This window comes from Xyrauchen texanus, chromosome 38 (assembly GCF_025860055.1).
Source record: "Xyrauchen texanus isolate HMW12.3.18 chromosome 38, RBS_HiC_50CHRs, whole genome shotgun sequence".
NCBI classification, from domain to species: Eukaryota; Metazoa; Chordata; class Actinopteri; order Cypriniformes; family Catostomidae; genus Xyrauchen; species Xyrauchen texanus.
This window is the reverse complement of record NC_068313.1, coordinates 20,056,536-20,072,996: the sequence shown is the minus strand read 5'-3', so window position 1 is coordinate 20,072,996 and position 16,461 is coordinate 20,056,536. Positions and strand designations below refer to the sequence as shown.

At 36.4% G+C, this 16,461-nt stretch overlaps 1 protein-coding gene across 4 annotated transcripts in view; it reads right to left on the bottom strand.

Moving 5' to 3' along the window:
- arhgef12a (Rho guanine nucleotide exchange factor (GEF) 12a) overlaps positions 1 to 16,461 on the bottom strand; it is a 96,511-nt gene that overhangs the window by 40,210 nt on the left and 39,840 nt on the right. For all 4 annotated transcript variants that reach the window (XM_052109861.1, XM_052109863.1, XM_052109860.1 and 1 more), the window contains exon 3: positions 3,171 to 3,265. In XM_052109861.1, the coding sequence (XP_051965821.1) occupies positions 3,171 to 3,265 (95 nt within the window). The remainder of the gene's footprint in view (positions 1 to 3,170; positions 3,266 to 16,461) is intronic.

The following is a 16,461-nucleotide window of genomic DNA, read 5'->3' as shown; positions in this document are numbered from 1 at the left end:
TTAAAAATATTAATATTGACAAAGATGAGTTTTATGTTTATTTGACATGTCTTGTTTGTATGAAGTGCAAATAAAAGGTGAACATTAATTTATTTGTACAGTTTTTATTTTTTAAATATTATAGTTTTATAGGAGAAGGTTTCATAGACAATTTTTCAGAAGTTTGTAGGTACAGACAACCCCTGTGGGCATTCTTGGCAGTTTTTCTGAGGCTTTTATATTGTTCATATCAATATTGGAATTATATGGTATCAACTGAAATTAAGAAATATATTTTGATATAAATGTTGGCCATATCGTCAAGTCTTAGGCAAAATACAAAACTGGGTGCATTAGTGAGCCTGTAATCCTATATTACACTCCTGAATTAAAATACGAACAATCCGTTCACATTGTCATTTTATTTGCCCCTGCAGGAAATATGTTGTGAAACGCTGGAATGCGTTGTCCAAACAACATATAAAAACCTCAACACTCTTTTTTTTCAAATCACAAAAATTTCATATTTTATGTTCTTGTCCTAAAAAAAAACATGCCAATTAATTTTTCTTTTACATGTGTTATAAACACTAGATAGTATGAAATGCTTGAGAAAGGAAATGTAGTCCATACATATAGCCAGCGTAATCTACAGTTGTTTTTTCAAAGAGATGTTGGAATTAATTAAAACTCTTTCCATATAAATAATAAAATAAACAAATAAATACAAACTTGGAATGGGTTAACGAATTTCGGTGTCTTTACATAACTTTTTAAAACTTGTGTCTGTTATTGCAAAACAATAATTAAGTATGTCTTCTCATTGGCCAACAGCCACTTCAAAGATTCAACTTAAACAACCACATTTATTTATTTTTACCGGGTGTTTTGGTAAAACACGTCGCAATCTTTACCGACTTGGAAACACGCAGTTTATTAAGAGTCTGGAAAAACGTCCATCGAGAATAAAGGTAGTGTCATTTAAAGAAAATGAGGAAAACTCGAGTCTCCTCGGTCCAAGTGTTCCTCTCAATTATGCTGTTTATTGTAAGGACAAATGTGATGCAAATTCTGTCATGTGACACTACATTTTTGCATTAACTCCAGTTTCCATAGCAGTTTTTCACAATTGACATGTCAACATAGGATTTATGTGCTAAACTTAAACTGAAAAATAATATGCATTTCAATCAACTTTATTTTGATGTGCTAAAAAAATTTTCCGCAAAAAATCCTTGGATGGAAATGTACCTACTGATAAGCAGTGGAATAGCTTACCCGAAAATGAGAACTTAACCTCATCATTTACTCATTGTATGACTTTGTGACTGACTTTCTTTCATGGAGCACAAAAAGAGATGCAAGGCAGTATGTTTGCCTCAATCACCATTCACTCTCATTGCATCTTTTTCCATACAATGAGGCTAAAATTCTACTTAACTTCTTTGTGTTCCAGAAAAAAAAAAAAAAAAAAAAGTCATATGGATTTGGAACAACATGACTGATTTAAAGATGACATGGCAATTTTTAGGTGAACTATCCCTGTGAGGTATTTGATAATAACAGGGTGTCTCTCCTTAATGAATAATAAATGTGTTGGGGTATTATTACGGTTACGGTTTCAAGGTGTTAACCCAGAAATCAATGATCAGCATATAACAGCTTGGGGTGAAAAGTTCAGCTCCCACAATGGTTGCTTCCATGTGAGATAACATTCTTAAATAAGGTTACACAAAGGCACCATGATTTGCTTTCATCTTAGTATGTCTACAGATGAAAAGTCTAAAGTTAATCATAACACAAGAGAGCAAATTGTGGACCTGATTGCCTGGCCTGTGTGTGTGTGTGGGGGGGGGTGGGGGGGGGTTGATTGCATGATGAACGGTGATTGAGACTACGGTAACATGATATTCTGCCTAATATCACCTTTTGTGTTACATGGAAGAAATAAAGTCATAATGAATGAAACTACATCAAGGTGAGTAAATGATTACAGAATTTTAATGTTTGGGTGAACTGTTTCTTAAAGGCTGATATGTTATCAAGCAAAAGAGCCACACTTTTCAGACACTCCTACCAAAAAAATTGTACGGGAGTACACTGAACACCACACTGAGGTTAGGAATGATTAGTCATGCGAGAGAGAAGAATATCAGAAATAAACATGCACTAGACACATCCTCATCTCCATTCGCCACTTCTCACTCTTAACTCGCATGTGAAAGTGAGACATTTATGTTAGGAAAACTAAAACTTCAAAGTTGCAATTCAGTAATACTTCCCTCAATAAAGTTTTACACAAAGAAATTAATAATGCTTTGAAAAATGTTTCCAGTCATATTAGTTGCCTAATAAAAGCTTTCAAACACTGAATAAATGAAACATGCCTGGCTGTCAACAGCACATTTTTACAATGACATCGTTAACTGATTTTTTTGCATGATGCTGTATCCATGCAGCCTTGTGTCAGTGTAAGTCCCACAATGACTGCCATATCGGCTAGTAAACAAACAAAAAAATAAACGAGTGCACCTTAAAGTATGCATATGTGGAACATGCTGCAGAGAACAGAATAGCTCAGAATTCCTTAGACACCCGATGAAATTCTGTCATGTTTTCATACAAACAGCCAGTGATCAGCCATATGAGCTGTTCTTTCAATTCAACAACAAAAAGCTCCACGTCAAAACAATGTCAATCATATTTCAATCAATACGATTACTAATTGTTTTTCACCATAAACGTCACATTAAGGCCTATGCTCAAAACTGCTTTTCCTTCTCTACTCTTACCAGAAGCCGAGAGGAAAAACAGGGACCATACTTAAGAGAAAAAAAACACATTGACAATGTCTTTCATCTGCCAAAACCGGGGCCAGGAACATGTGCATCGTTTATGGTCAGCAAGTATGAATCATGCTGCTGTTTAAGCCGTTCCACTTCAGTTAGTGGAAGGGCACAGCCTTCCATCTGTGCTGTGTGTGGAGGAAACTCTTTCCATTTCCGAGTCTGGACAGACCATGCAAGAGGAACAGTATGCTTCAGTCCACACCACAAACACACGGTCACTCAGGACACCCTTTAGTTCAACTAAACACTACTATTCTGTTTGAGCATAGAAAAGCAAATGTGAGAGTGAAAGACAAAATTAAAAATAAAGCAGAAAGATGCAATATGACTGTCTTCACTTACCTGTAGGGTCAAATTCGTGTGTTGGGGTACCGGGCAGCTTATCGCTTTGAGGCCTCTTGTCAGGTAGATGGTCTCTGCTGAGAATGCTACTGGTTCTAGAAAAACAGACGAGAAATCAATTAGATGCCAACATGGTGCAATGAGCAGTTGAGCACATAACATTAAATACATAATCAGCAAACACTCCGATTAGTGAAGGACCTGTATTATTGGCCAGTAAATCAAATGGAAGTTCCCCCTTGTGTTAGTTTGAAAATCTACCAATAGCCTTGTCAATGGATAATAAAACCTTATCTATTTAAAATGTTCTGTGAATTTTGAGAAAATATTGTGTAAAATCAGTGCTTATTTAAATGAATGGTTCAGGTTAAGCTAAAAACAAAAACAAAAATTTCAGCAACACACAATTGAAATCTTTGTAAGTGGGTTAGGGGCATTTCAAAGCATTTAAAAGCAGAAATGTGAAATTTGTCTTTTTGTTAAAGCACTTGAAAAATGTTCTTCGCAAAAATGTGTGCTATTTGAGCAGTAATGTTATTCATGGGACTTTCCTAGTTTATTATGATTGTGATTACTTTGGGTGTTTTTTTTTCCTCCAACTAGCATTACATGGTCATGACAGGAGTTGAAAGATTGCAAAGGGAAGATTGGTAAGCAATTCTAGCACACTAGTCTTGTGTTAACCCATATAAAGGTTTGATCATGTGGTTACAATTTCCAAACAGTGCGCATTTGAACAATTATAGTAGAGCAATACCTAGCCCATTAGTCTTCCATTTAATTGAATTACTGTAAACATATTTTTGCTTCTTTTTTTTCCTCAACAGGATGAGTAGGATTTTCTGGTAATTGACATCATGTCACAGATGTTGTCCATAGATCTTAACCTAGGCTATATTAATCCACTTGTACAACAGTATATCCACTACTCTGCTCCCTAGATATCAGCAATGGCCAATAAAAAAACATATATTAGTCTTCCACACATAAAGATTTAACATTTAGATCATCTTTAAGTGTCTTGACTGATGCAACTTTACTGTATTTGTTTGAATTGTGTAGTGTTCAGTTGTGACCGCTTGCTGTGTGCAATCAGTATGTGCTTTGTCTACTTCCTGCTAGGACAACAGATGTGCCATTTCATTACATACGTCAATTAAAAGCCCCCTTTTGCGTTTTAGAATGACCTGCTGGTTCTTTATTAGACGAAAGGCCACTATGAGCAAGTGGAAAAGCCTGAGTGCACCAGTATGATCTAAATGTAGCCTCTGCAGTAAGATGGGGTTGGGGTGAGTATGTTTAACAGTGCTCTGGCCTCTTTGCTCACAGGCTGTGTGAGAACCCTCTGTTCTCTGGGCCAGCTAGTGATGGGACACAGCACTGAAGAAGCCCTTTGTAGGCGTGTCTCACTGCATCTAACTGAGGGCCACTGTACGCAATGAAGCCATTTCCTTCAACTGGGCACATGGTTCTGAATATAGACTAGTGTTGTCAAGGAACCAAAATTTCAGTAGTCGGTACCAATACCAGTGAAATTTCACAGTACACGATACCATTTTCGGTACCAAAGCAAAACACAAAAAACAGGTTACTGAACAACACTCTTTTAATAACAAAGTCTACAAAACATTAGCAGCAGAACTAAGAACAAAAATATACCATTGAGCAACACTTTAAATATATAATTTTTTAATTATAACAAAACTGAACAATGTACGCTTAAAGTATTTTTGAACACTTATATAAGATTTGCTTCAACTTTTGCAACTTTTAATTAAAATTTTTACCAAGTACTAAAAAACAAACAAGCATACAATAGAATGAATAAAAAACAATTTCCAAACTGATGTGCAAAGTGCTCTCTTATCAATAAAGCTGCATATTGCCAATTTTCTTCATGATAAGAAATGCATATGGATATATATATATATATTATGATTAAACAAGTTCTAATCGAGCTGCATTAAGCGTCCGCGCTCGAGAGATGAGCGTCCCCGAGGCAGAGTCTCTCTCAGCCGTGTGCAGTTTCAATCTCTCCCCCTTAGATCGGGACATTCACGTAACTCATTGAAGAGGCACCGACCACACAGAGAAATGCCAGTTTCTGAGTTTATAGTTATTACATGATCTGCTTCTGTGTTATTTGAACTTTAATAAAGCTATAACGCATTAAATTTTACTGCATTTAAGATGTAACGCCGGGATGTTTCCTTTAAAGAGCTCCGCCTCCACTTATTCCACAACGGTACATGCTTCTGAAATTTACTTTTTTTTATAATTCCCTAATACTTTGGGATCTACATAAAATAAACTGTGAAAGTTTAGAGTGCATCTGGACTGTGATCTGTGTAATTCTTCCTCCATCAGGCGTGAAATGCTGCTCTCACGCATCATCGTTACAGTTTATTGTGATTTCATTTTACGTTAAATGAGATCAAACGACTATTTCTCGTCAATTTTGTATTTTCGACGATGTTGATAATTTCGACTAAACGTTTCAGCCCTAATGCAAATGATAAAATGCTTTTAAACTCACCTGGTTTAGTTGCTTGAATAAATCTGGCCATCTGTCTTTCAGGTGCTTTATTAAGTTTGATGTTTCCTCCTCTCGTCAGAAAATTTCGAAAGCAGCGTTTACAAATAGGTTTTTGCTGATCTATGATGTTTCCCTAACCTATGAATTTCCAAACCTGGCTTTTTCCACTTTTCGACAAGATTCAGTTGAGACTCCACAGCAGCTTTGCTTGTCGTCATCTTTTGCTTGTTGTGAGCATTCGAGACTTCCCGACTCGGTACCTCCAGAAATCCTGGTATCGTAAATAATTTTTTGTTTGAGTACCGACTTGGCACCGGAGTACCGGTATTTTTGACAACACTAATATAGACCCATTTTCCCTGTAGGATGTATGATGAAGCCTATGGCTTAAATGCCTTAAAGCAAAAGTATGTAATTTCTGTGTCACTAGCACTACTGAACGGAATTGCAAAAATAAAAAAATAATTCAAAACAGGTTTCCAAATACGCCCCTCATCTGCTGTTTTTCGAACCGTCAGATTGTCCCTCCCCAACTCACACCACTGGTTGAATAACATTGTCGGGGCGGGTCTAAGCGGGTCACTCTAAACAAACAAAATAATTGTATAGTGCCAAAGAGACAAATCAGTTACAGATTTAGAGAAAATTTACGTCTGAATGACTTAAGGCCCAGGTATACTTCATTTTTGCGTGTTCCGGATCGTCTCCTTGACTGCGTTGCCTTTGTGAGCATGCTCTTCTGACCACGAGTGAATAAGAACGCATTTGACGCATACCCACAACAACGTCTTTGTGATAGTCTTTTAGAAGAGTGCGCATGCGCTGACAATGCGCAGAGTTGTCCGCGAGCTGAGAAAATCTTATGTTATTACGAAATTTACTCTAAATAAATCACTCAATTGCAAGAATTCATGTAGAGCAAGTGGTTTTATAAAATTATGAGCTTCACATTTTTGCCTTTAAACCTTAAAAAAAATGCCCCATTCACTTCCATTGTAAGTGTCCCATTGCAACCTCTATTTTTGCTTTTTTGAATAATAGGAAGTTAGTTAGAATGAGCATGGGTACCTACAGTATTAGTATAATTGCATCGAGTGAGCATGAACACATGTAAACTGGGTGACTTGGCTATTTTTTCAATATTTCACACCAATCAAAATTCAGTAACAACTATACCTACACAAACAAAAAAGGGACCTCATTTTAAACTCGACCTAATGCACCTGCCAAAGACATCCATCTGATGCATACTGTATGTACAGATGTCAATTAAGACCAAGTCCACACTAATAAGTTTTCATAATATGAAAACTCTTTTTGTTTCTCCACATTTTGGCCTCCATCTACACAGAGGCGGCTTTTTTGACAGCGAAAACTGAGCTTTTGCGAAAACGCATTTCCAAGTGGTAAATTTGAAAACACTGCCTTTGCATTGCTGTGTACTGGGAAAACAGAGATATCTGAAAAGGATCATATATTTGCTGTCATGTGACGCAGTCATATTTAACCCAAAGCAATCAAGATGGCGACCCATGTTGTAGAGCCGTCGTAGCACCTGTTATTCACTTTGATAGTGTTGTTAAAGATAAATGTTCCGTTGTACAACCTTAACATTGCATTCCTTCAAAGGTGATGGGAAGTTAACTTGGAACTGCTTTCCGGCAAAGGAACACGAGGACAATTGCGTTACGGACCTTACATGGTATGGCAATTTTTTGTATGCGCAGTAAGGGGATTTAAGCATTTTCAAACGCTTCAGTGTGGATGAGCCACTTTTGGAAAATGCTTGAAAACAGCAGTGTGGAAAGAGAGCATTTTAAAAAATGACAACAGTTTTTAAATGTTTCCGGATATATGTGGACGTAGCGTAAGTCAGCACCACACTAGCCGATTTTTCTAGTGATTTTCAGATGTGAGATTCAAATTAGAATGATCACAGGCCAGGGGGCGGGAGAGCCATTAGCATCAATGTTTCCTGTGTTTTTCCTTCACTAAAATGACCTATGAAATGATCACATTAGCCTATGATCTAATATAACAGATGTTCGGTAACTAATATATTTATAGCTAGGACAAACAAAAAATTGACTAGCTAATTGACTAGACTTGTGAGAAATGTACAATAAATCTTTTGTTATATACAGTGCATCCGGAAAGCATTCACAGTGCTTCACTTTTTCCACATTTTGTTATGTTACAGCCTTATTCCAAAATTGATTACATTCATTATTTTCCTCAATATTCTACAAACAATACCCCATAATGACAACGTGAAAGAAGTTTGTTTGAAACCTTTGCAAATTTATAAAAAAAAAAAAAAAAAAAAAAAAAAAATCACATGTACAAAAGCATTCACAGCCTTTGCTCAATACTTTGTTGAAGCACCTTTGGCACAAATTACAGCCTCAAGTCTTTTTGTGTATGATGCTACAAGTTTGGCACACCTATTTTTGGGCAGTTTCTCCTATTCTTCTTTGCAGGACCTCTCAAGCTCCATCAGGTTGGATGGGGAAAGTCAGTGCACAGCCATTTTCAGATCTCTCCAGAGATGTTCAATCGGGTTCAAGTCTGGGCTCTGGCTGGGCCACTCAAGGACATTCACAGAGTTGTCCCATAACCACTCCTTTGTTATCTTGGCTGTGTGCTTAGGGTCGCTGTCCTGTTGGAAGATGAACCTTCGCCCCAGTCTGAGGTCCATAGCACTCTGGAGCAGGTTTTCATCAAGGATGTCTCTTTACATTGCTGCATTCATCTTTCCCTCGATCCTGACTCGTCTCCCAGTTCCTGCCGCTGAAAAACATCCCAACAGCATGATGCTTCATTGTAGGGATGGTATTGGTAAGGTGATGAGCGGTGCCTGGTTTCCTCCAGACATGACACTTTCCATTCAGGCCAAACAGTTCAATCTTTGTTTCATCAGACCAGAGCATTTTGTTTCTCATGGTCTGAGAGTCCTTCAGGTGCCTTTTGGCAAACTCCAGGCAGAGATGGTTGTTCTTCTGGAAGGTTCTCCTCTCTCCACAGAGAAACAGATTCTGCACATTGTTAAAAATAGCCTTCTTGATAACTAGCCATTTTCTAAACTACTTACACAAACCATACATTTGTGATAAGCTCAATTAACATGTTAACATGGTCCAGTGAAAAATGAGACCTGACAAACATGAGGCGATTATCCTGCACGTCAAAAAGCATGCTCCGCAGGAAAATAACTTGCAAGCACACACAGATTTAAAGAAGATTCACATGTGAAAACATCCATAGTACCTTGCAAGCCAACATTTTGGAAATCCGCTTCCCCAACAACCGCAGGACAGAGGTCTATAGCTACTTTGCTTGTCTTACAAGAGCACAGTTTCCGGTGCGCACCACGAGTAAGGGAAGAAGCATGCACGGCCTGAAGTGAAATGATAATTTGTATAAATCTGCTTTTTTTTTTTTTTAGAATTGCATTATTAATCATATATAAAATGTAACATCAACATGAGCACATACTTTGTAAAAAATAATCTTTTGAGTAATTTTCGATATTTGAGTAATTTTCGATATTTCGATATGTTCTAAATCAAGACGATCAGGTGCGTGTTGCTAAAAATGCAAGCAGTTCTGCTTTCCCAGACTGTATGAAGTTGCTAACGTTAGCTGCCTCGAAGATTAGGCTACGCCAGTCACCGTGGTCCGGGTCCAGACCCTGAACTGATTCCATCCGGACAGCAAAACTTAATGATGGTGGTTGTGCCCTCTCATCATCTCTAGTGAGTAGAGCGACAAAACAACAGTGTTGTGAACACCAGCTCTGATCTTTCTGCACTGTTTTCTTGAATATTTTTCTCTAGCATGGAACGCACTTCTTGTGTGACCAATCCAGCACCACATACCACTGCATAAGTTAACGTGGTTCAAAAGAGCTTTCGGACCGTAAGGTATTTTTCTTCCTAATTATAGCTTATTAATTGGCATGTTACGAGCCTTTAAAAATAAACAAATTGATTTTATGAAAATTAATCACATTAACTAGAAAACAGAATTACTAGTTGGTAGTAGAGGTCGACCGATTAATCGGCCGATTTTTTTGCATTTTTTACATAATCGGCATCGGCCAATATCCACGCATATCAAGCTGATTATTAGGCAGGCACATCTGTGGGCAGCCTAGTGTTGTTGTGGAACACGTGTTCGACACACGCTGCCCCTAGAGTCATTTTCCAGCAGAGTGAGCAGACCTCATTCAGTGCCTAAGGAAGGAGCTTAGTTCCTTGGAGAAAACAGTAAGGGTTAAATTTGTATAACTTCTTTAGATTTAATTAAAACCTTTTGATATGTTACTGCCAACTTCAAGAAAAAACATGACAAACGCGATAGTTGACATGACGTTCGGCTACTTTGGATATTGATAGCGTAGTTGAAGTTGCATTATCACAGCAGAAGGGTTGCTATCATGTCACAATAAGTAAGCAAGTATTTTGCAATTACAGACAGTGAATCTGAGACTTTTATTTGTTCTGTTTGTGTGTCTTATATTTGAGAGGGTTGTCACTCAATGCAGATAAATAAGTAATAAAAATATACCAACGCAGTATAGGCTATTGAAGGACTGGCTTTGGTAAGTGCGGACGTTATCGGTTTTGCTGTCGGTACTGGAGAAATTAAGAAAATACATTTATTATTGCTATAAAGAGAAAGTTATTTTATCTCGCCAGCCATTTCTATGTATAATAATATGAAACCATTTGTCTGTGATGCAATTTAGCTATTCGCAGTCAGAGAGAGAGAGAGAGAGAGAGAGATCTCGCTCACGCGGTGCCACAGCGAGCACAAAACGAGCCCTGCTTAATGAGTGACAGAACTAAACATTCAAACATAGCCTGGTTTAGATCTGTGATATTAGTCTGATTTTATTTTAGATTTCGCCTTCCAAAGATTATAAAAAGAATATTTATACAGAAGCCGCATTCTGTCTAGCACAACTTCCTTCCCTTCACAGCGGTGCACTGACATTTCTCCCTAAAACTCAAACTTAACGTCAGAATCAGCACGATCGGTGACTGTTGTAAAATGCTACTGTTGCTAAATTGTGGGACGCGTTTAATAATAAAAAGAGCGCAAGAGATACCGTTCCCAAGGCGGCGCGCGCTCCGAAACACACCGCAAAGAGACAAGCAAAGTATAGGCTACTTTTGGTTTCATGTGCGTGTCTAAACGATCAACTATACACAAAAATATGTCAAAACGACCGGCTTGGAGATTCACTTACACACAGTTTATGTCTTAAATGGACGTAGTTATGGAAATAGTTGGGAGAAAATATGATGCATCAGGTGCCTATTAGATCTGAACTCGGTCTTAAAGGGGAAGCTGTCTATTAAACATGTGACGATTCAGCCATTACTGTGAATCAAACAACAAAAGGCAAAGAGAAAATCACTTACAGCTCTTGAATGAATAACTTCTGCATTAATAAGCATTAATCTATCTATGATAAACTATGCAGTGTTATTTTACAATTGATTACTTTATTAGATTTCTTTTTAGACCACACCTGAGCAGTAAAGTTAGTAGACCTTCCTGACATTAAATCACTGTGCCTATATAACGTTTATCTTTGTTTAATATATATATATATATAACAAAAAGACCCATTAAGAATACCGTTAAAGTACCGGATCAATAAGCAGTATCGGTAAGAGTAGTAATACCATTAAAACCTTAACGATACCCATCCCTAGTTATGCCTGTGCTTCTCTTGGATGCTCTGAATATTGGATTACGTGTCTGGATTGCCCCTTAATTAAAGCTGCATTTGGATCTCAACCTTCATGTCTCGGAGCAGTTCATAACACCTGCTTTGTTTATTTAATATATTTGTTATACATTATTTATACAATATGTTTTTACATTATACATTTTTAATTTAAGTGTCAAGTGTTCAATAAATGTATTTGTTGAGAAATTTTGTCTATCTTAAGTAATTATTTGTGTTACATTTTATCTTTCAAATAAAAGGTTCAAATAAGAGGTTAAAAACAAGCACATATCGGGCAAAATAAATCGGCAGCATTAATCGGCCATCGGCCGACCCAGATTTCAAAAGATCGGCATCGGCCTGAAAAAACCAATATCGGTTGACCTCTAGTTGGTAGCGCTAGTCCTTCTCACTTTAATGAAAATATAAAAAAATGGGAAACTAAAAACTTGGAAATTCATAGAAATGTGCAATGTTCAAATGTGAATGTATATCGTGATAAATATGGTCGATCTCCACGATCGCTTCTCTCTTTTGGATAGCAGCAGACATAGGTAGAACGTCCCCCAGCAACTTTTTGATAGATAAAAACTTGACTTCAATTTTAGTGCGCGTGCATGTATGTGTGTGTGTGCATAAGTGTGTGGGGATGAGAGGGTGAAAGAGAGAGCTCTGTGTCAATGAGAACCTAACCAAACCATGAAATATGTTAACATTGTAACTATTTTAGCCCGTTTCTGAAAAGAATCAAGCAAAGTACAGGTCTGAAAACACCCTAAATCACTATTACAATTGTTTATGCTTATGTGGTACTTATGCTGCTATTTCGGTGAGCTCCACATGACAGGGAATAAGAAAGAGAAAGAGAGTTTGAAAATTTTCTGTTTTTGATTTGTAACCTCTGATATAGTTCCTGTTTCTGTCCAATTTTTGGGGTAAGACCCAATACAATGTTTTCTATAAGATAAAATAATGCCATTTTATTGGTATCATTGTTTTGTTGGGGACTTGATTGCTTTTCTCTTTTCTTTGAAACTGAATGTAGTCAGATGATGTTAATTTTATGTTTCCTCATGGTCATTGAAAACCTGAAAATATCTGAGAATTTTTTACTTGTGATTTCAAGGCTCAGAAAATTAATAAAAATACTTTTTAATGTGAAATATGGAAAACTTTTCTAGTTATGTTCAGATCTGAAATATTGTATTGGTACATTGTACACTTGTTGTATTCCAAGTAGCCTGTATGTACAGTACATGCAATAAAAATTAAAGTGTTTTCTTTCAAGTTACTTTTGGTGGCATAAACAATCTTAAGTGGTTTGCCTTTCTTTTTCTTGCTTCAGACACATTTGGGGAAGTATTTAAAAAATACTATAAATGCATTTTTTTTTAAAAATGCAGAATTGAATTGTTAATCAAATTTCATTGTGAATCGTTTTGAATTTGCAAAAACCACTGAATCGAATCGTTTCAACCCAAAGATTCCCACCCCTAAGTGTAAGACATTTGTAGTGTCTCAGACCTCAGAGAATAATCTTGCTAATGCTTAAATAACATTTCTAAGATTCCTTCAGAAGTCAGCAAACTGTGAAATTAACACTGCAGTAAACTAAATGGAAAGGGCTTGCAGGGATTAACCCACCCATTATGAGACTGGTAGATTACGCAGGGCAATTAGTCAGTGCTGGTAAACTAGATAAGCCTAATGAGGGAACAGCTGCCAATCACTGACTTTTCAATTAAAACAATGAATTATACTGGCCTTGAATGAAAGTGCAGGCTAAATAGAATGCAATCCTTTACCCCATCTCCATCTTTATCCAAAATAAAAAATGTACAAGAAACTGTATACAAAATATGCAATGTACAGTCAGTCTGTCACTATTGCAAAATAAACCTTAACATGGTTTTGTATTATCCTGAAGGGGGTTATTTTGCAATGACAAGCTGACTGTACATTATCAAGCAATTTACCAAATTAATAAATAAATGGACAGGAAATTATGATTTGAGAGATTTGATTTGGGAAGTGACCCAATTAAGCCCACCCTAATCTAAGTTTTACATGTTTTCATATATAAATGTTAACAGCCTTCCAATAAAGTGAGCATTAAATCAAAGATTCATCTCTCATCTAAACACTCATGTTATGTTTTGTCATTAACTGACAAAATTAAGTTTACTTTAAGTAAAAACGTGAAAAGTCTGAAGTGCGCTTATAAAGAACATGTGTACCATTTAAGAAAACGTGTTCTTAATAAGCCCACTATGCTTTTAAAAATGTAAATGCTTCACATTTTACTAATGAAAACCTAAATTTTTATTCTTTTTTAGCTAGACCACAAACATCATTACTAGTTAACGAAATACATAATTTCTTAATTTAACAGTCCTATATATTGTTCTCTGCCTATTAATTTTGTCCATGCAATGAATATAGATTCAGTATGTAGAGTTGACAAGAAATTCAGTTTAATATGAGGCTCAATGGTTTATTTGCTCAGTTGGCTTATTAGGAACAATAGGTGTCAATGAAAAGAAAACCTAAATAATTTAAAGTAGAGTCAAGGTAAACAAAATATATTTTTTTCATGAATAAAGCCCCGATATTTTACAATGTAGAGCATGTTTTTTTAATGTTGTTTAAAAAAAAAAAATGATTCTGCTTTAAAGCTGAGCAAACAGGCTTTTCAAATGTAGTGTTTTTTATAAGCCCACGTGGAAAGAAAGTTATATTTATGGATTATAATTACAGATAGAGCACTAAATCTTGTTTGAGCTCAAGTAGTTTTTTTTCATTCCCCCTTTTCTCCAAATTTGAAATGCCCAATTCCCACTACTTAGTAGGTCCTCGTGGTGGTGCGGTTACTCACTTCAATCCAAGTGGCGGACGACAACTCTCAGTTGCCTCCACTTCTGAGACAGTCAGTCAGCTCATCTTATCTTATCATGTGGCTCACTGTGCATGCACCGTGGCGACTCCCAGCATGCGGAAGCTCATGCTACTCTCAGCGATCCACACACAACTTACCACACACCCCATTGAGAGCGAGAACCACTAATCGCGACCACAAGGAAGTTACCCCATATGACTCTATCTTCACTAGCACCCAGGCCAATATGGTTGCTTAGGAGACCTGGCTGGAGTCAAGCTCAATAAGCTTCTTAAATATTTTAATTTAATGTGGTTATCAGCAGTTTTTATTAATTGTCTTTCTTTTACAGCATCAATATCTGTGACCACCACTTAGGCAGTGTCCTGCACTAGCTCCAGATACTCATGATATCCATCTTTTCATATACAAAGTACTATTGTTAAATACACAGAAAATAAAGTATCATTTTATTTATTAACCTCTTCATTTTAATTTATCATTCCTCTTTTTCCAAATTCCGTTTGTTCATCTGACTCCAGAAAAATTGCTTTTTTTGAAGCAACTTCCAAAATGGCACAGAGTGGTAGCACATGGTACCAAATAACTCAAGAACGAAACATTTGATTGGCTCCAAATAAGAAGTAAAATGATACCAACAAATGTGTGTATTTCCTCTGCAACAACAATTGTTTATCTTGCTTTGCCTTTTTTGTATTTTTCAATAGAACTGTCAGTGGGCTTGTGTGGTACGTGGGCTTAATTGGGTCACTTCCCCCAAGTGAAAAAACTGATATGTGAAACATAAAACTAGCACAGTGTAGGAGATTTGTTGTGAGGGAAATAAACAGCTTATTGTTCATTATACAAAAAAAACATTTGATGCCAGAATGCCGCAACTGACCAATCAGAATCAAGTTTTTCAGAGAGCCATGTTACATGGAGTGAAATTACAACATAGTATGAATTACAAGTCAACAAGCCCTAAATGAAATTAAAGAGACTGAAACCACTGAAAATGAACACACTGAAAAACAATGGCAAGTTTATTTATATAACAAATTTCATACATAATGGCAATTCAAAGTGCTTTACATATACATTTAATTTATATGTATATTTAAAAGAAAATACAAGACACACACAAAAAACAATTCATGACATGAAATAAGAATAAAAGTAATAAAAAGAAGAAAAAGCATTTTAAATTGTTAACACCATCCATAACTGTTGTTAACCTTCCCTGATTAAACAGAGAATAACCAAATATTGTTGATACACACTTTAATTGTTGTTAACCTTCCCTGACACATGAGGATAACTAAGTTGTTAACACCATCCGTAACTGTTGTTAACCTTCTCTGATTGCCAGAGGATAACCAAAAATTGTAAAATGGTATAATCCTTCAGTCTGTAAGCTGGAGCTGTGGTGTAGGACAGTGTTCATGCATGTATCAGAGCTCTCTAGTGACACAGGATCCTTCTGAGAGCAGTTTGAGAGCTGAATGGGACATTTATGAAAGTGGCTGTAAAACGTTCCATGGCCTACTCAGCTTAAAACCTACTGCTAAAGAGGAGGAATCATGGAAAAGTAAATCCAAACAACCGAAGCAGCTAATAACTAATCCTTTTACAATCGTTATTTGCCCCCCAATGAATCACCCATCCTGATGGTGCATGTAAGAATACATGTATTTATGACCACATCTGTTATAAGTAATGCTATTGCACAACATTTTTATTAATGGAACGTTTTTCCATTTGTCTCCGATTGGAATGTGTTACTGTTTTAGCATCTATAGAGTCAGGCCTGTTTGCTTCATGACTGACAAGGGGGTAAATAATTTTGTAAGGCAGGGTGCTATGACAGTATGTACCATTTTTACTATGATATATCTGTAGCATGACTTTGAAAATCTGACACCAAGCAAAAACTATAATCTAATCTTCAAAATGTGTCATAAACGAAAGCTTCCAATGTAAACAGCTTCATTGATTATAAAGGGAGTCATTAACATTAACACTAGTCTGTGACAAGTGGATTTTAAAGGGGAAAGTGTAAGAGAATTTTACTTGCTCGATCAGACAAGTAGTCTGATTTAAACCTTAATAACGGAAAAATAACTGGCAATATTTG